The 16,852-nt window shown below is 38.9% G+C and overlaps 1 protein-coding gene across 8 annotated transcripts in view; it reads right to left on the minus strand.

Moving 5' to 3' along the window:
• Positions 1-16,852, minus strand: part of UBAP2 (ubiquitin associated protein 2) — a 109,709-nt gene that overhangs the window by 41,469 nt on the left and 51,388 nt on the right. For all 8 annotated transcript variants that reach the window (XM_030292707.2, XM_030292710.2, XM_032595549.1 and 5 more), the window contains 2 exons: positions 10,669-10,723; positions 6,660-6,763 (listed from right to left, as the gene is read on the minus strand). In XM_030292707.2, the coding sequence (XP_030148567.1) occupies positions 6,660-6,763; positions 10,669-10,723 (159 nt within the window). The remainder of the gene's footprint in view (positions 1-6,659; positions 6,764-10,668; positions 10,724-16,852) is intronic.

Below are 16,852 nucleotides of genomic sequence, written 5' to 3' on the forward strand. Positions count from 1 at the left end.
TCAATGTAAAATGGAAGGTTTTCACATATCAAAATAATGAAGGTATTCATCAGAAGAGAAACTGTTTAGCAACTTAACAAAATTAAAGCATCAAAGCTGATCTAGGCTGTGCATCCGAGGAGAGGGAAACGTACTGCAATCAATACTGTGACAGCCCGGGGCACCTGAGTGACTCAGTTGGTTGAGCGTCCAACTTCGGCTCAGGTCACGATCTCACAGTTTGTGGGTTCGAGCCCCACATCAGGCTCTGTGCTGACAGCTCGGAGCCTGGAGCCTGCTTCGGATTCTGTGCCTCCCTCTCTCTGCCCCTCCCCCACTCCCACTGTCTCTTTCAAAAATGAATAAACGTTAAAAAAACAAAAATAAAGAAAATACTGTGACAGCCCACTGTACCTCAACTATAAATCCTATTAGCCAGACAGCCTTTGAACATTCAATTGCATCAACTACACTTGTTCTCATCCCCATGTTCACCAAACTCCCTTCCCACTTGTTAAAACCATTACAATGTTTTACAAATATGTTTAATATGTTTCGACTTATAAATCATTATTGTAACCTTCAGTCATTCCATTTTCCATAATGGAGGGTCTGCCTCTAAAGAATGGATTTGATTACAATCCTGTCAAAAGTCATGTTTCTGAGCCTATAATTATGGTTGAGGTCCACATGCAGAACTGTATGTTTTCAACAAGAAAATGCCATTCTGTGAGGCCCCTAGAGAAACAGCCCCAGCACTCTTATCAACTGACATCCTTTAACTGTATTCTGCATTAAACACATTTCCTTGTTTTTCAGCAAGGAATCTACTACTCTAAATGCGAATCGGGGGAAGAAGGGGAAAGAGAGGAGCCCAGAGAAGACAGGTGAAGGGAAAAGAAGAGGACGTGGAGAGAAAAAAGAAAAATAACAGTTAACTAATTCAACATTGTTTCAAAACCTGATTTAAAAATCAGTAAGAGTTATGAATAAAACCACTTAAAAATACCATGTGCAGGTTTCTGTATGGATGTTTTCTTTCCTTTTCAATAAAAAACAAGGGCTGGAATTTTAAGATGGGTATGATCTAAACTTTGTTGATCTTTTTCAAAATTTGTATGGGTTATACGCCAGTATCTGTACTTTTCTATAAAAACTTTAAAATCAGGGAGACTGGCTGGCTTGGCTCAGCCAGAAGCACAGGTAACTTTGATCTCAGGGTTTTAAGTTCGAGGTCTAGACTGGGTATAGAGACGACTTCTAAAAAAATTTTTTTTTTTTCAACGTTTATTTATTTTCGGGACAGAGAGAGACAGAGCATGAACAGGGGAGGGGCAGAGAGAGAGGGAGACACAGAATCGGAAACAGGCTCCAGGCTCTGAGCCATCAGCCCAGAGCCCGACGCGGGGCTCGAACTCACGGACCGCGAGATCGTGACCTGGCTGAAGTCGGACGCTTAACCGACTGCGCCACCCAGGCGCCCCTAAAAAAATTTTTTTACGGTTTTTTTTTTTAATTTTTTTTTAACATTTAATTTTTTTGAGACAGAGAGGCAGAGCATGAACGGGGGAGGGTCAGAGAGAGGGAGACACAGAATCCAAAACCGGCTCCAGGCTCCGAGCTGTCGGCACAGAGCCTGACGCGGGGCTTGAACTCACAGACCGTGAGATCATGACCCAGGCCGAAGTTGGACGCTCATCCGACTGAACCACCCAGGAGCCCCTAACGTATTTTATTTTGGAGACAGAGAGAGGGAGACAGAATCCAAAGCAGGCTCCATGCTCTGAGCTGTCAGCACAGAGCCCAACGCGGGGCTCAAATCCATGAACTACAAGATCATTACCTGAGCCCAAGTCAGATGCCTAACCAACTGAGCCATCCAGGCACCCACCCCTAGGTGTAGAGATTTCTTAAAAACTTAAAACAAAATACAAATTTCTTTAAATAAAAATTAAAAAAAATTTTTTAAATATTTATTTGAGGGAAACAGAGCATGAGTCAGGGAGGAACAGAGAGAGAGGGAGACACAGAATCTGAAACAAGCGAACTCACAAACTGCCAAGATCATGAACTGAGCCAAAGTCGGACATTTAACCAACTGAGCCACCCAGGCACCCTAAAATGAAAATTTTTAAATCAAATTTTCAATTTACACCAAAAAAAAATCTGCTAGGATTCTGATTAAACATAGACTTCACGTAAACATAAATTTGAGGAAAAATATAACTTTTTAATAACATACTGAATCTTCAGTTCATAAGTACTGAGTATCTCTCCATTTTGGGGTCTTGGTATTTCTCATCAGGTTGCATAATTTTCAGCATACAAATATTAGACATACTTTATCAGATTTAATATAAATATCGCATGTTTTTGTATGAACTATAAACGGTACCTTTTTTTCCTTTTTAATTATTTGCAATTGTTGATGGCTCATACAGAAAGTCTTGATTTTAGGGTTGGTCACACAACTACATGCATTTGTTAGAATTCACCTACTTATAGCCCTTCAAAAGGGTAAATATTACTGCATATAAAGCATATCTCAATAAACCTGACATTTAAAAAAATCAGCAAGGAAAATTTTCATGAGGTAGACTACCATTAAGAAGTCCAAAGAGAGTCAGTAAAAACTAAGTTTCACAACAACCAGACATGAAATATATAAATACGGTATATTCTTTCCATTCATTTCTTCTTAAAACATATATATACAACTATGTATATGTGTGTATACACACACACATATATACATATACACACATATATATAAATTTTTTTTTTTTTAATTTTACAACAGGGAGAGAGAAAGAAAGAATGAGAATCTTAAGCAGGCTGAAGGCTCCAGGTTCAGTGTGCAGCCAAGGCACAACTGTGGGATCAAAAACTTGAACCCAAATCAGAAGACGGACTTTCAACGGACTGAGCTTCAATTTTATATTTTAAAATAAAATTTTATATTTTACGTTTTCACAGATAGAAGGCTGATGATCTGGCATATCGTTACACTGCCAGGCATTTGAAATTTTTTGAGGCTACAGTTTTTTCCATTTTCTCTCTGTTGATGGTCTATAGAAATACATCTATTGAACTTCTATCTAGCACCTTTTAAAACTCCCTTATTGGGGCGCCTGGGTGGCGCAGTCGGTTAAGCGTCCGACTTCAGCCAGGTCACGATCTCACGGTCCGTGAGTTCGAGCCCCGCATCGGGCTCTGGGCTGATGGCTCAGAGCCTGGAGCCTGTTTCCGATTCTGTGTCTCCCTCTCTCTCTGCCCCTCCCCCGTTCATGCTCTGTCTCTCTCTGTCCCAAAAATAAATAAACGTTGGAAAAAAAAATTAAAAAAAAAAAAAACTCCCTTATTAATTTTAATATTTTATCTATAGATTTTTATATCATTTCAAGAAATGACAGGTTTTTACTCTTTCCAACCCTTCGACTTTTTTCAGTCCTTATTGCAATGATTAGGACCTCTAGTACATTGGTATAGAGAAAGAGTAAGAGGAAGCCCCTTTACCTCCTTCCAGAGAAAAAACATTCAACACATCACCATTTACTGTAATGCTTGCTGTATGTTTTGTAGATATCCCCTGTCTAAGATTTCTTTCTATTCCAGATTTGCCAGTTTCTTAAAAACTCAGAAATGGATGTTAGGTTTTGTCAAATGCATTTCTTTAATAAGGAATTTTAAGCTTTAATCGGTTAAAAGTATAAATAATTATTTTTGTTATTGAGATATAACTCACACAAGCATACAATCCATCCTCTTAAAGTACACATTTGAATAATGTCTAGTACATTCACAAGTTATGAAACAATCATGACTATTCCAGAATTTTAAAAAAAATTGTTTTTAACATTTATTCATTTTTGAGAGATGGAGACAGAGCACAGGCAGGGGTGGGGCAGAGAGGCGGAGACACAGAATCTGAAGCAGGATCCAGCCCACCACAAACCACTCACAAACTGTGAGATCGTGACCTGAACCGAAGTCTGATGCTCAACCAACTGAGTCATCCAGGCATCCCCTATTCCAAAATATTTTCATCACTCCAAGAAGAAATCTTTTTATTTTTAAGATTTTATTTTTAAGTAATCTCTATACTCAACATGTGGCTCAAACTTACAACTCTAGAGATTGAGTCGCATGCTCTACTGAAAGAGCCAGCCAAGTGCCCCATTCCAGGCAGAAATCTTGAAACCATTAGTAGTCATTCCCCATTTTTCCCCAAATGTTTCCAACCCTCAGCAACAAACAATCTACTGCTTTTTTTTTCCCCCCCTGATCTGGACATTTCCTACAAGTGAACTCATATACTATAAAATATGTGATCCTTTATAACTGACTTCCTTCATTAAGCATGATTTTTTTTTCAAGTTAGTTAATTAATAACATACAGTGCAGTCCTAGCTTCAGGAGTAGAACGGAGTGATTCATCTCATATATGACAGTGCTCATCCCAAAAGTGCCCTCCTTAATACCCATCACACATTTAACTCACCACCACCACCACCACCCACCCCCACCAACCCTCAGTTTGTTCTCTGTATGGTTTGGGGTGCCCGGGTGGTTCAGCCAGTAAGTCATCCGACTTCAGCTCAGGTCCTAACCTCACGGTTTGTGGGTTTGAGCCCCACATCGGGCTCTGTGCTGACAGCTCAGAGCCCGGAGCCTGCTTCAGATTCTGTGTCTCTCTCTCTCTCTGCCCCTCCCCTGCTCACATTCTGTCTCTGTCTCTCAAAAATGAATAAATGTTAAAAAATATTTAATTACAAAAAGAGTCTCTTATGGTTTGCCTCCGTTTTTATCTTATTTTTCCGTCCCTTCCCCTATGATTCATCTGTTAGCTTTCTCAAATTCCACGAGTGAAATCCTATCTGTCTCATTGCGCTTAGCATAACAGCCTCCAGTTACGTCCATGTTGTTGCAAATGGCAAGATTTTACTTTTTCATCATGAAGTAGTATTCCATTGTACTACACTCCATGTAGTATTCAATTCCATACATTCCACTGTGTGTGTGTGTGTGTGTGTGTATACACACACACATATACATATACACATATATATACACACCACATCTTAATCCATTTATCAGTTGATGGACATTTGGGCTCTCAGCATGTTTTTAAGATTCATTCATTGGGGCGCCTGGGTGGCGCAGTCGGTTAAACGTCCGACTTCAGCCAGGTCACGATCTCGCGGTCCGGGAGTTCGAGCCCCGCGTCAGGCTCTGGGCTGATGGCTCAGAGCCTGGAGCCTGTTTCCGATTCTGTCTCCCTCTCTCTCTGACCCTCCCCCGTTCATGCTCCGTCTCTCTCTGTCCCAAAAATAAATAAACGTTGAAAAAAAAAAAATTTAAACTAAGATTCATTCATGTTGCAGCATACATCAGCACTTCATTCCTTTGTATGGTAGAATGAATATTCCATTGTATGGATGATACACAACAATTTACTCCTCCATTCATCCACTGAAAGGCATTTGGTTTGTTTCTACATTTCAGCCATTATGAATTATGCCTCTATGAACATCTGTATACAAGGTTTTATGTAAAGCCGTGTCTTCCATTCTCTTGAGTATATGTATCTGGGAAATGATTGATTTTTTAATGTGAAAGAACCTTGATTACCAAGTATAAATTTAACATGGTCATGATGTATTATTCTTTTCTATCTTACCGAATGGTTTTCCAATATTTTGGCTTAAGATTTCTACATTTTTGTTGAAGAGGGAGATTAGTCTGTAATTTCAAATATTAGCACAAAATTTACTGACATGAAGTATACTTTAATGCCTGATATTAATTACAATTGTGATTATATTAAACCGTCAATTATACATAATATATACTTTAATTATAACTATAATTAATATCAATATCCCTTTTCTCATTCCTATAACCAATTATGTATGCTGTTTCTCCTTCCCTTGATCAGTCTCACAGTAAGCTTATCAATTTTACTAGTGTTTTCAAATAACCATTTTTATACCTTTTGCTGATCCTTTCTATAATATCCTTGATTTCTAGTTCATTGATGGTGTTTCTGTGGTGATGGCACAGTCCTGTTTTTTGACCAGAATCGGTGTTATATGGGTGGTTTGCTTTTAGATTATTTATTGAACTACACTTTTATATTTTCAGTTATAATTCATGAATTGCCAAATTATGTTTTTATAAATATAACTGCAGTAGTTAATGATGTATTATCATGAACAAATCCTAGAAGCTCCAATTAACATGTATTTGTTCATGAATTTCCAAAAAGAAATAATCCAAAAACATCAGGATACAGAAAAAAATCTACAAAAGCAATTGATGCCCAAACCTACTAGTCACCTACCACTCTATCTGGCCAAATTTGTGTCCATCATCAGGAATGATACTTTTCAGTAACAACCTACCCGTAAGAAATTACATATATCCCTGACACACTGAGATTTGAGTGTGAATTTGTACTGACTTACACAGATTGATAAAAGCCTCTTCCTCAGAGTGCACAAGGGAAAAATCAAATACCTTATGGTCAATGAGATTTTTAAATGAGACCTTGGAGGTAAGAACCAGCTAATAGTCTCAGAGGTAGGACAGCAGCCTGCTTTTCATTCTTCTCCATCAGTACATCTTTGTATGTTAAGAACTCAAACATTTAAAACACATCTTTGACAATAGACACTTACCAGTCCCCTCATCTGCACCATTCTGAGCAGCTTCCCAAACTATTGGCTTTGTCCCACACCCATCTATAGATGGAGAATCTGAATAGTCCGCAGGATTAAATGTCCTTGTGTTTGGAAAAAAAAAAAAAAGAATTAAAGCAAGTGCAACAATTACCAAAATCACAACATTAACCATATATCATCTTCTTCCTCCCCAAATACCCTGTCCTTCTAAAAGCCAATATAATAAAATTCACACTGGGGCAACTGGAACCCCTTAGATGGTCAGTTGACTCAGGTCAGATCTGGATGATTTGGCTCAGATCATGATCTTACAGCTTTGGGCTATGCATTGTCAGCAGAGAGCCTGCCTGGGATTCTCCTCCCTCTCTCTCTACCCTCTGCAGGTAAATAGGGGCAGCGTCTGGGTGGCTCAGTGGGTTAAGCATCTGACTCCTGATTTTGGCTCAGGTGGTGACCTCACTGTTTCTGAGTTTGAACCCTGAGTTGGAGTCTTCACTGGCAGTGCCCCTCCCTCACTCTCTTTCAAAATAAGCTTTAAAAACAGGTAAACAAACATTAAAATTTTTTTTTTCCTAACTTCACCATCTTTCCCCTATTTAATTATAGCTAACTCTTCTTGAGTATCAGGATGTAGATTTTCTAAAAAGCAGAGGTTGCCTAGGGAACCTTCCATATGTTCTTGTATGATGTCCTTATTTCCCTAAGTTGCTGCACTCCACATCCTAAAGCAGATGTACATAACTATAACTGTATTAGGAAGAATAAGGGTTCTCATGGAAAACTTCCCTTAAAACTAAGACTAGGGGCGCCTGGGTGGCTCAGTCGGTTGAGCGGCCGACTTTGGCTCAGGTCACGATCTCGCGGTCCGTGAGTTCGAGCCCCGCGTCGGGCTCTGTGCTGACAGCTCAGAGCCTGGAGCCTGTTTTGGATTCTGTGTCTCCCTCTCTCTGACCCTCTCCCGTTCATGTCTGTCTCTGTCTCAAAAATAAATAAACGTTAAAAAAAATAAATAAATAAATAAAACTAAGACTAGACTTAAACACACACTAAGTGTTGATTTCCCAGAGTAAGAATCCAGATCCTTTTTGTGTAAAAACAGTGAATATAAAGAAAATGTTTCATTAAGGTTTTTTTTCCGTTAAAATTCTAAACACCCATATTCAGAAGTCTAACTAGGGCCAAATTAATACTATCTCTAAAATTTTCAGAATAGAATTTAAAAATTTCTTCCAGCTTTACTGAGGTATCTGACAAATAAAAAAATCACAAGAGTATTTTTTTTTTTAATTTTTTTTTTTTTCAACGTTTATTTATTTTTGGGACAGAGAGAGACAGAGCATGAACGGGGGAGGGGCAGAGAGAGAGGGAGACACAGAATCGGAAACAGGCTCCAGGCTCTGAGCCATCAGCCCAGAGCCTGACGCGGGGCTCAAACTCACGGACCGCGAGATCGTGACCTGGCTGAAGTCGGACGCTTAACCGACTGCGCCACCCAGGCGCCCCACAAGAGTATTTTTTAATGTAAACTGAAAAAACCACAAAAGAATTTAAAAAGCTGGTCTGGGCACACACAGTATGTACTCCAGCCAATATGCTCCCTGTGTATCCATCCTTCCTTTATCCACAATGAGCTCAAGCAGGAAACAGAAATGGCAAGAGGTATCACCTGAAGGCAATGACCCTCCCCTGCTACAGTGCTACCCTGGAGCTAAGGAGAGACAAAAGGGTTTTCCTGGAACCAATTCCCTTCCTTTCTCAACTGTCATCTATATACAGATGGCTTCTATAAGCTTAAAAACTTTTCTTAAAAACCTAAGGGGAGCTAAGGCTTTAAAAGAAAAAAAAAATTTTTTTAATCTTCTTTTTAAAAAAAAATTTTTTTTTTTAACATTTATTTATTTTTGAGACAGAGAGAGACAGAGCATGAACGGGGGAGGGTCAGAGAGAGAGGGAGACACAGAATCTGAAACAGGCTCCAGGCTCTGAGCAGTCAGCACAGAGCCTGACGCGGGGCTTGAACTCACGGACTGCGAGATCATGACCTGAGCCGAAGTCGGACGCTCAACCGACTGAGCCACCCAGGCGCCCCTTAATCTTATTTTTAAGAGAGAGATACAGAGTGCGAGTGGGGGCGGAACAAAGAGAGAGGGAGACACAGAATCCAAAGCAGGCTCCAGGCTCTGAGCTGTCAGCACAGAGCCTGACGCGGGGCTTGAACCCACGAACCGTGAGATCATGACCTGAGCCAAAGTCAGAGGCTTAACCTACTGAGCCACCCAGGCGCCCTTATTTTTAAAAAAATTTTAATGTTTATTTATTTTTGAGAAAGACAGAGTGTGAGTAGGGGAGGGGCAGAGAGAGAGAGAGACACAGACTCTGAAGCAGGCTCCAGGCTAGCAAAGAGCCAGATGTGGGGCTTGAACTAACAAACCAGTTGAGATCATGACCTGAGCCGAAGTCGGCCACTTAACCAACTGAGCCACCTAGGTGCCCCCGTGTTTATTTCTTTTTTGAGAGTGTGTGTGCACGTGCATGAACAGGGGAGGCACAGAAAAGGAGGGAGAGAGAGAATCCCAAGCAGCGGCTCAATCCCATGAACCATGAGATCATGACCTGAGCTGAAATCAAGAGTCAGAGGCTCAACCAACTGAGACACTCAAGCACCCCATTTCACTATATTTATTTTTGGTTATTTTCTTAATGGGTGTTCTAGGACTTACAATATACATCTTTTTTTTTTTAATTTTTTTTTAACGTTTATTTATTTTTGAGACAGAGAGAGACAGAGCATGAACGGGGGAGGGTCAGAGAGAGGGAGACACAGAATCCAAAACAGGCTCCAGGCTTTGAGCTGTCAGCACAGAGCCCGACACAGGGCTTGAACTCACGGACTGCGAGATCATGACCTGAGCCGAAGTCGGACGCTCAACCGACTGAGCCACCCAGGCGCCCCTTAATCTTATTTTTAAGAGAGAGATACAGAGTGCGAGTGGGGGCGGAACAAAGAGAGAGGGAGACACAGAATCCAAAGCAGGCTCCAGACTCTGAGCTATCAGCACAGAACCCAATGCAGGGCTTGAACTCATGAGGTGTGAGTTCATGACCTGAAATAAAGTTGGACACTTAATCAACTGAGCCACCCAGGCACCCCAAAGGGGAGCTAATGTTTTAGAAGAAGGAAAAAGTAAAAGAACAACCGGAAATTATGAACAATTGATTATATCACCTGTTTAGTAATAGTATGTTCACTGTTTAGAAAAAAATAAAATAAAAATACTAACATTTTTATATAAACATTGCATTAACTCACCATTCAAGACAATTGCTGGATTTATCAACCTAACTCTTATGCAGTGGTTTTCAACGAGGGGTGATTATGCTCCCCCCCCCCCAACCAGGTAATATCTGGCAATACCTGAAGATTTTTTTTGATTGTCACAACTTGAGAAAGGATGCTACTGGCATGTAATGGGGAGAGGCCACGGATGTAAAGGATACCCCACTACTTCAACAAACTATTATTCAATCCAAAATGTCAAAAAAAAGCCAAGGACAGAAAGCCTATTACAATACAATTTTATTTGCATTTCACTTTTTCACAATTTTCTTTTTTTGTGGCACTTAAAAAAATTTTTTTAGTTTTTATTTGAGAGAGACAGAGAGACAGAGAGAGAGAGAGAGAGAGAGAGAGAGAGAGAGAGAGAGAGAGAGAGAGAGGGGAGATGGTGAGAGGGGCGGGGAGGGAATAAGAATATCTTAATCAGGCTCCACACTCAGCTCAGCTCTCAGCCCCACAGTGTCTCCATCTCACAACCACAAGATCCAGACCTGAGCCAAAATCAAAAGTAAGACACTTAACTGAGCCACCCAGGCGCCCTTTCTCTTTTTAATAATTAACATCTGATTCACCAGGATAAATAAATTGGGAACAGGACAGAGGCAGAAAAACCCTTGAGTAATACCTAAAGAGAGTAATAACTATAAAAATAGGATGGCTCAGACTTACCCCATGCCGTGTGTTGTGAATCTTCCTGCCCCTCTCCCTCTTCCACGTCCAAATCCTGAAAACGAAAATAGTACTGTTAAATAGTATTTATACCCTACAAAATTATAATTCTACCAATGTCATTCTCTACACACCCCAAACAACACTATCACTGTTCCTAACAGCACCAACATTCCCATCTGGTGCACCCAACCTGCTGGTCACTACTGAAACAACTATCTACACAGTTATTGATTTTAAAGGATAGAAGGGATTTCATTCTGCTTATATAGTACTTGTGATATGTTGCAACTTAACACAGGCAGCTTATATTAAAAACTATTCTGGGGTTGCCTGGCTGGCACAGTTGGTAGAGCACCAACTCTTGGTCTCAGGGTCATGAGTTCTAGCTCTGCGCTAGGCAGGGAGCCTACTTAAAAAAAAAAAAAAACCTATTCTAGATGTTTTAAAATCAGTTACTGCAAATACCGTAACATTTTAAACTTCTACTATAAAATCAAATGAGAACCAGAAAGAGGAAAACTGCTATGTAAGCTGAAGGTACTATTACACACTGTTTTTTATACTAGAACTTTGGTCAATAACCAAAATGGCAGCAGCAAGCGAGCAAGCAAGAAGAGATCATTTTATTCAGTGACTCTAGTTTTTCATAACATCCTCCATTATGGACTAAAGACCTAAATTCAGGAGCTAAAACTATACAACTCACAGAAGAAAATATAGAGCAAAAGCTTCACAACACTGAATTTGGTAATGATTTAAATATGACACCAAAGGCACAGACAAAACAAACAACCAGTTGTTAGATTTGTGCATCAAAAGACAACTATACGGGGCACCTGACAGGCTGAGTCGGTAGAGCATGCAACTCTTGATCTTGGGGTTGTAAGTTCAACCACCATGGTGGGTGTAGAGATTACTTAAAAACAAAACAAAAAAAGACACCTATATCAGCAGAATAAAAAGGCAACCCACAGAATATGTGCCCATGATACATTTGATAAAGGAATAATATCAAGAATGTGTGAAGAACTTCTACAGCTCAACAACAGAACCTAATTCAAAAATGGCAAAGGATCTGAATAGACATTTCTCCAAAGAAGATATGCAAATGGTCAATAAGCACATGAAAAGATTCTCAATATCACTAATCATTAGGGAAACCAGTTACCATTATGATGCTTACTATCAAAAAAAGAGAAAGAGAGAGAGAGAAAGAGAACAGAAAATAACAAGTTTTGGCAAGAATGCAGGGAAATTAAAACCCTAGTACACTTTGCTGGGAATCTAAAATGGTACAGCCACCATGGTGAATAGTACAGCAGTGCCCCAAAGAGTAAAACAGAATTATCATATGATCCTGGAATTGCACCTCTGGATATATACCAAAGAGAATTTGAAGAGAGTCTTAAAGAGATATATTTAATATTACTCAGCCTTAAAAAAAGATAATTCTTTTATTTAATGTTTATTTATCTTTATTTGAGAGAGAGAATGTATGCGCACATGGGGCAGGGGAAGAATCTTAAGGAGGCTCTATGCTCAGCACAGAGCCCGACATGGGGCTTGATCCCACGACCATGAGATCATGACCTGGGCAGAAATCAACAGGTGGACGCTTAATCAACTAAGCCACCCAGGTGTCCCAAGGGGAAGGAAATTCAGACACATGCTACAACATGAATGAACCTTGAGAACACTGCACTGAATGAAATAGGTCAGTCACAGAAGGACAAATATTTTATGATTCCACATATATGAGGTACATAAGAGTAGAATTCAGAGAAGGATGGTTGCCAAGGGCTTTATTAGCCATACTAATATAACTAAAATGTGTATTAATTACGTATGGTTAACTTACCCCACAGTTCAAGTTAAATTATTAAAAACATGGTCTTAACCAAAATCTACTATATTCCCAGAGATGGGAGAATAGAGAGAAATGTCCTAAAAAAACAAAGAATCTTAATAATGCATATCAGTAGCTACTGCCTCTCGTAACACTGTCAAAAGGCAAAGGTAAGACTCACACACAACCACTTCCACAGCCTACAGGAAAGTCAAAACTCAGGCAGAAAGAAAACTAGCTCTAAGAAGAAAGCTTTCAAGCTACAGGTTTTTGGCCAAGAATATAACCCAAAATTTAGGAAAAGGATAACTTTTAAAAAAGAAAGTCTCATAAACAGAGAAAATGATAAAACAAATGTAAAATACTAACTTTCAGGAAATCTGAGTAAACATTATGCAAAATTCCATTGTACTTTTTAATTTCTAGGTAAAATGTTCAAACCAAACCCTGAGCACTTTTATGTATATTTTATTTTCCAGCAGGTAACTTTTAATTCTGTAAAAAAAGATCCAAGTTCTTTTCCACATTTACATTATCAACTGCTTTTATATAGAATGTTCCTACCCAAATTTTCCCATGGCTTTCTTCTTCCTCAGCTTAATCCCACCTCCGCTGAGAACTTCCCAAGCCACTCAATTTATAGACCCTACTGGTGTATCTGGCTGGCTCTATTGGTAGACCATGTGACTCTTGGTCTAGGGTTTGTAACTTCAAGCCCCACACTGGACATCTAGCTTTATTACTTAAAAAAAAAAGAAAAAAAAAAGGAAGGGAGAGAAGGAGGAAGAAGCCCCTTACTGACAGTTGACCACATCAACAATCAATTTCTTAAGTCAAAAAGTGATTTTACTTGACAGTCTCTTCTCCTTTCCCACCCAGAGTATGAGCAATCATGTCTTATTCACAGCTTTATCTGCAGCAATACAACAGGTATTTAAATATTAGTTGTTGCATTTAAGACTGATATGTAAGTCCAATTACATACACATGGAACTTTCTCATAAACTAAACTACCGGGGTGCCTGGCTGGCTCAGTCAGTGGAACATATGACTCTTCATCTTGGGGTTATGAATTTGAGTCCCACACTGAGTGTAGAGATTACTTAAAAATATAAAAATATTCCCCCCAAAAACCCTAAACTCTTATTTTAAAAGATAATATAACATCACTATTCATTTATAGGAAACAACCCAGCGATTCATTAATACATTTAAGAACACCACATTTTGTCAAATACTTTTTGTACCAGAACCCAAGAAGCCATATAAAACAATGCAAAAATTTTTTAAATACTATGTTAGCACACAATAGGTAGTCAATAATTACTTTCCAAGTATATTATATAGAGCATATTCATGTATTAATTTGTTTTAAAATACAGGAGCTAGGGGGTGCCTGGGTGGCTCAGTTGAATGTCCAACTCTTGATTTCAGCTCAAGTCATGATCCTAACTTACGGGACCAAGAGGCGTGCTCTGCAGGGAGCCTGCATAACATTCGCTCACTCTCTCCCTCTGCAACTCTCTGGCTCTCTCTCACTCTCTAAAATTAAATAAGTAAATAATGAAAACTTATTCCTAAAGATATACAATACTAATAAGCAGCACTGGCTCCTGGAACACAGAATTAGTTTCTACTAATTACTATATGTCACATGACAAAGACCTTTACCCAGAATACTCCAAATCTCAGACATTTAACATGATCTTCAATCTGAACTCAGGATTAAGTCAGTATCATTGAGGAAAACTTCCAGTCATGCAGTATATATTTAATATATATCAGCTAAATTCCACATTTTGTACACAAAACACAATTATTATTTGATGGCCAAGTTACCTTTGAATGGTCAACATTTATATAGTTCCAAACATTTTGACACCAAAAAACAAAGACCAGGATACTTAGGACAGTGCCAGGCACAACTGCTATTTCCCTTCTCTAAAGAAGCTGTTGTTTCCTCACAAAAACACACAACTCACAAGATACTTCTCTACAAACTTTTAAACAAATTATAGTAAAATACATCTTACAAGTGTCACAATCATTCTTGCTACTCTGAGCAAACATTCAGCAAATGGTACAGAAACACTAGGCATATAAAGGGAATTTATTTTTACTTCATTTGCTAGAGAGCTCATACTTTTCATGCTATAAAATATTCTCCCATATTATACGTATGATTTTTCATTTAACAGATACCAGATACGTTTTTGATTTTATTTTTTTAATTTACATCCAAATTAGTTAGCATATAGTGCAACAATGGTTTCAGGAGTAGATTCCTTAATGCCCCTTACCCATTTAGTTCATCCCCACCTCCCACAACCCCTCCAGATTTAAGAGTCTCTTATGTTTTGACCCCTCCCTGTTTTATATTATTTTTGCTTCCCTTCGTGTTCATCTGTTCTGTGTCTTAAACTCCTCGTATAAGTGAAGTCATACGATATTTGTCTTTCTCTAATTTCACTTGGCATAATACCCTACAATTCCATCCACAGAGTTGCAAATGGCAAGATTTCATTCTTTTTGATTGCTGAGTAATACTCCATTGTATATATATACCACATATTCTTTATCCATTCATCCACTGATGGACATTTGGGTCAAATTCTTAACATAAGGTATCCCATTTTATATATCCCAAATTATAGGTTACCATATTGAATCCATGCTGTTTCACAATATTTTTTAAGCCAATACTATACAGATAAAGCAATAAATAAGTAAGACAAGTTTTATTAGCACTTTGAAATTTTAGCAAATTTAGTCACAAATGTAGATTAGTATGCTGAGCAGGAGTCAATGTGAAGTCAGCAAGAGGAGCTCACAAGTACTGTCGAAATCAAAAAATAAATGCAGGGGCGCTGGGTGGCTCAGTCAATTGAGCATCCAACATCGGTTGAGCATCCAACATCAGCTCAGGTCATGATCTTGTGGTTTATGAGTTCAAGCCTACACATCGGGTCTCTGCCGCCATCGCAGAGCCTGCTTCAGATCTTCTGGTCCCCCTCTCTCTCTGCCCCTCCCCTGCTTGCACACACACTCTCTCAAAAATAAATATTAAAAAAAAAAAAAAAAAAAAAAGACGGGGTGCCTGGGTGACTCAGCCAGTTAAGTTTCTGACTTCGGCTCAGGTCATGATCTTGCAGTTCGTGAGTTCAAGCCCCGCATTGGGCTCTGTGCTGACAGCTCAGAGCCTGGAACCTCCTTTGGATTATGTGTCTCCCTCTCTCTCTCTGCCCCTCCCCTGCTTGTGCTCTCTCTCTCAAAAATAAACATTAAAAAAAAAAAAAGAAAAAAAGGCAATGGAGACCGTAAAGAACTGTTTTTAAGTACACGCTATACAGCTTATACTTGTTTTTAAGTATACACTGTATTTTGTAAAGTTTATTTATTTATTTTGAGAAAGATAGTGAGTATGAGCAGGGGAAGGGGCAGAGAAAGAAGAGAGACAGAATCCCAAGCAGGGTAGAGCCCAATGTGGGGCTAAAGCCACGAGATCATGACCTGAGCAGAAATCAAGAGCTGGACACAACAGATTTAGCCATGAAAGTGCCCCTAAGTACACACTCTAAAATCTGCATAGTACACAACAAACCAAAAATAACTGCAAAACGACAGAAGAATGAATGGTTTTAAAAGACTAATTAAACAGACCATAAGAAAGTAAATTAAGATATTAAATGACTTACAAGTGAATTTCTGGGTTACATAAAACAAAAGACATTTATCCCTTCATTATTGAAGTGACAATTGCACCACAATTAACTATCAAACTGTACTAATATTCACTAAGCAAAATAATTGTGTTTTTGTGTATATAGGGTACTAAGTGTTTCCCCCCTCTTGCCATGTGCTGGATGTGGGAGTCAAAGCAATTGAAAGAAATCTCCAGACACAGACCACTACCATTCCAAGAACTTGCTTAAATATGTTTAAATATAGGTGTTAGGATATACAAATTTTTTTTTTTTATATATGAAATTTATTGACAAATTGGTTTCCATACAAGGATATACAAATTTTAACTCCCGTTTACACGTGGGGTATATGGTAGGCTGATTTCTTTTAAGTCTAATCTGATTTATAGGGGCACGTGGGTGGCTCAGTCAGTTAAGCATCCGGCTTCAGCACAGGTCATAATTTCACAGCTCCTAGGTTTGTACTGACAGCTCAGGGCCTGTGGAGACTGCTTTGGATTATGTGTCTCCCTCTCTCTCTGCCACTCTCCTGCCTATCCTCTCTCTCCCTTTCAAAAGTAAATAATAAGAAAAAATTAAGTCCAATTTGATTTATAGAAGGTCAATCTGAATCCCTTACTCCCACTTTACA

Source organism: Lynx canadensis, chromosome D4, assembly GCF_007474595.2.
Source record: "Lynx canadensis isolate LIC74 chromosome D4, mLynCan4.pri.v2, whole genome shotgun sequence".
In the NCBI taxonomy this organism is placed as follows: Eukaryota; Metazoa; Chordata; class Mammalia; order Carnivora; family Felidae; genus Lynx; species Lynx canadensis.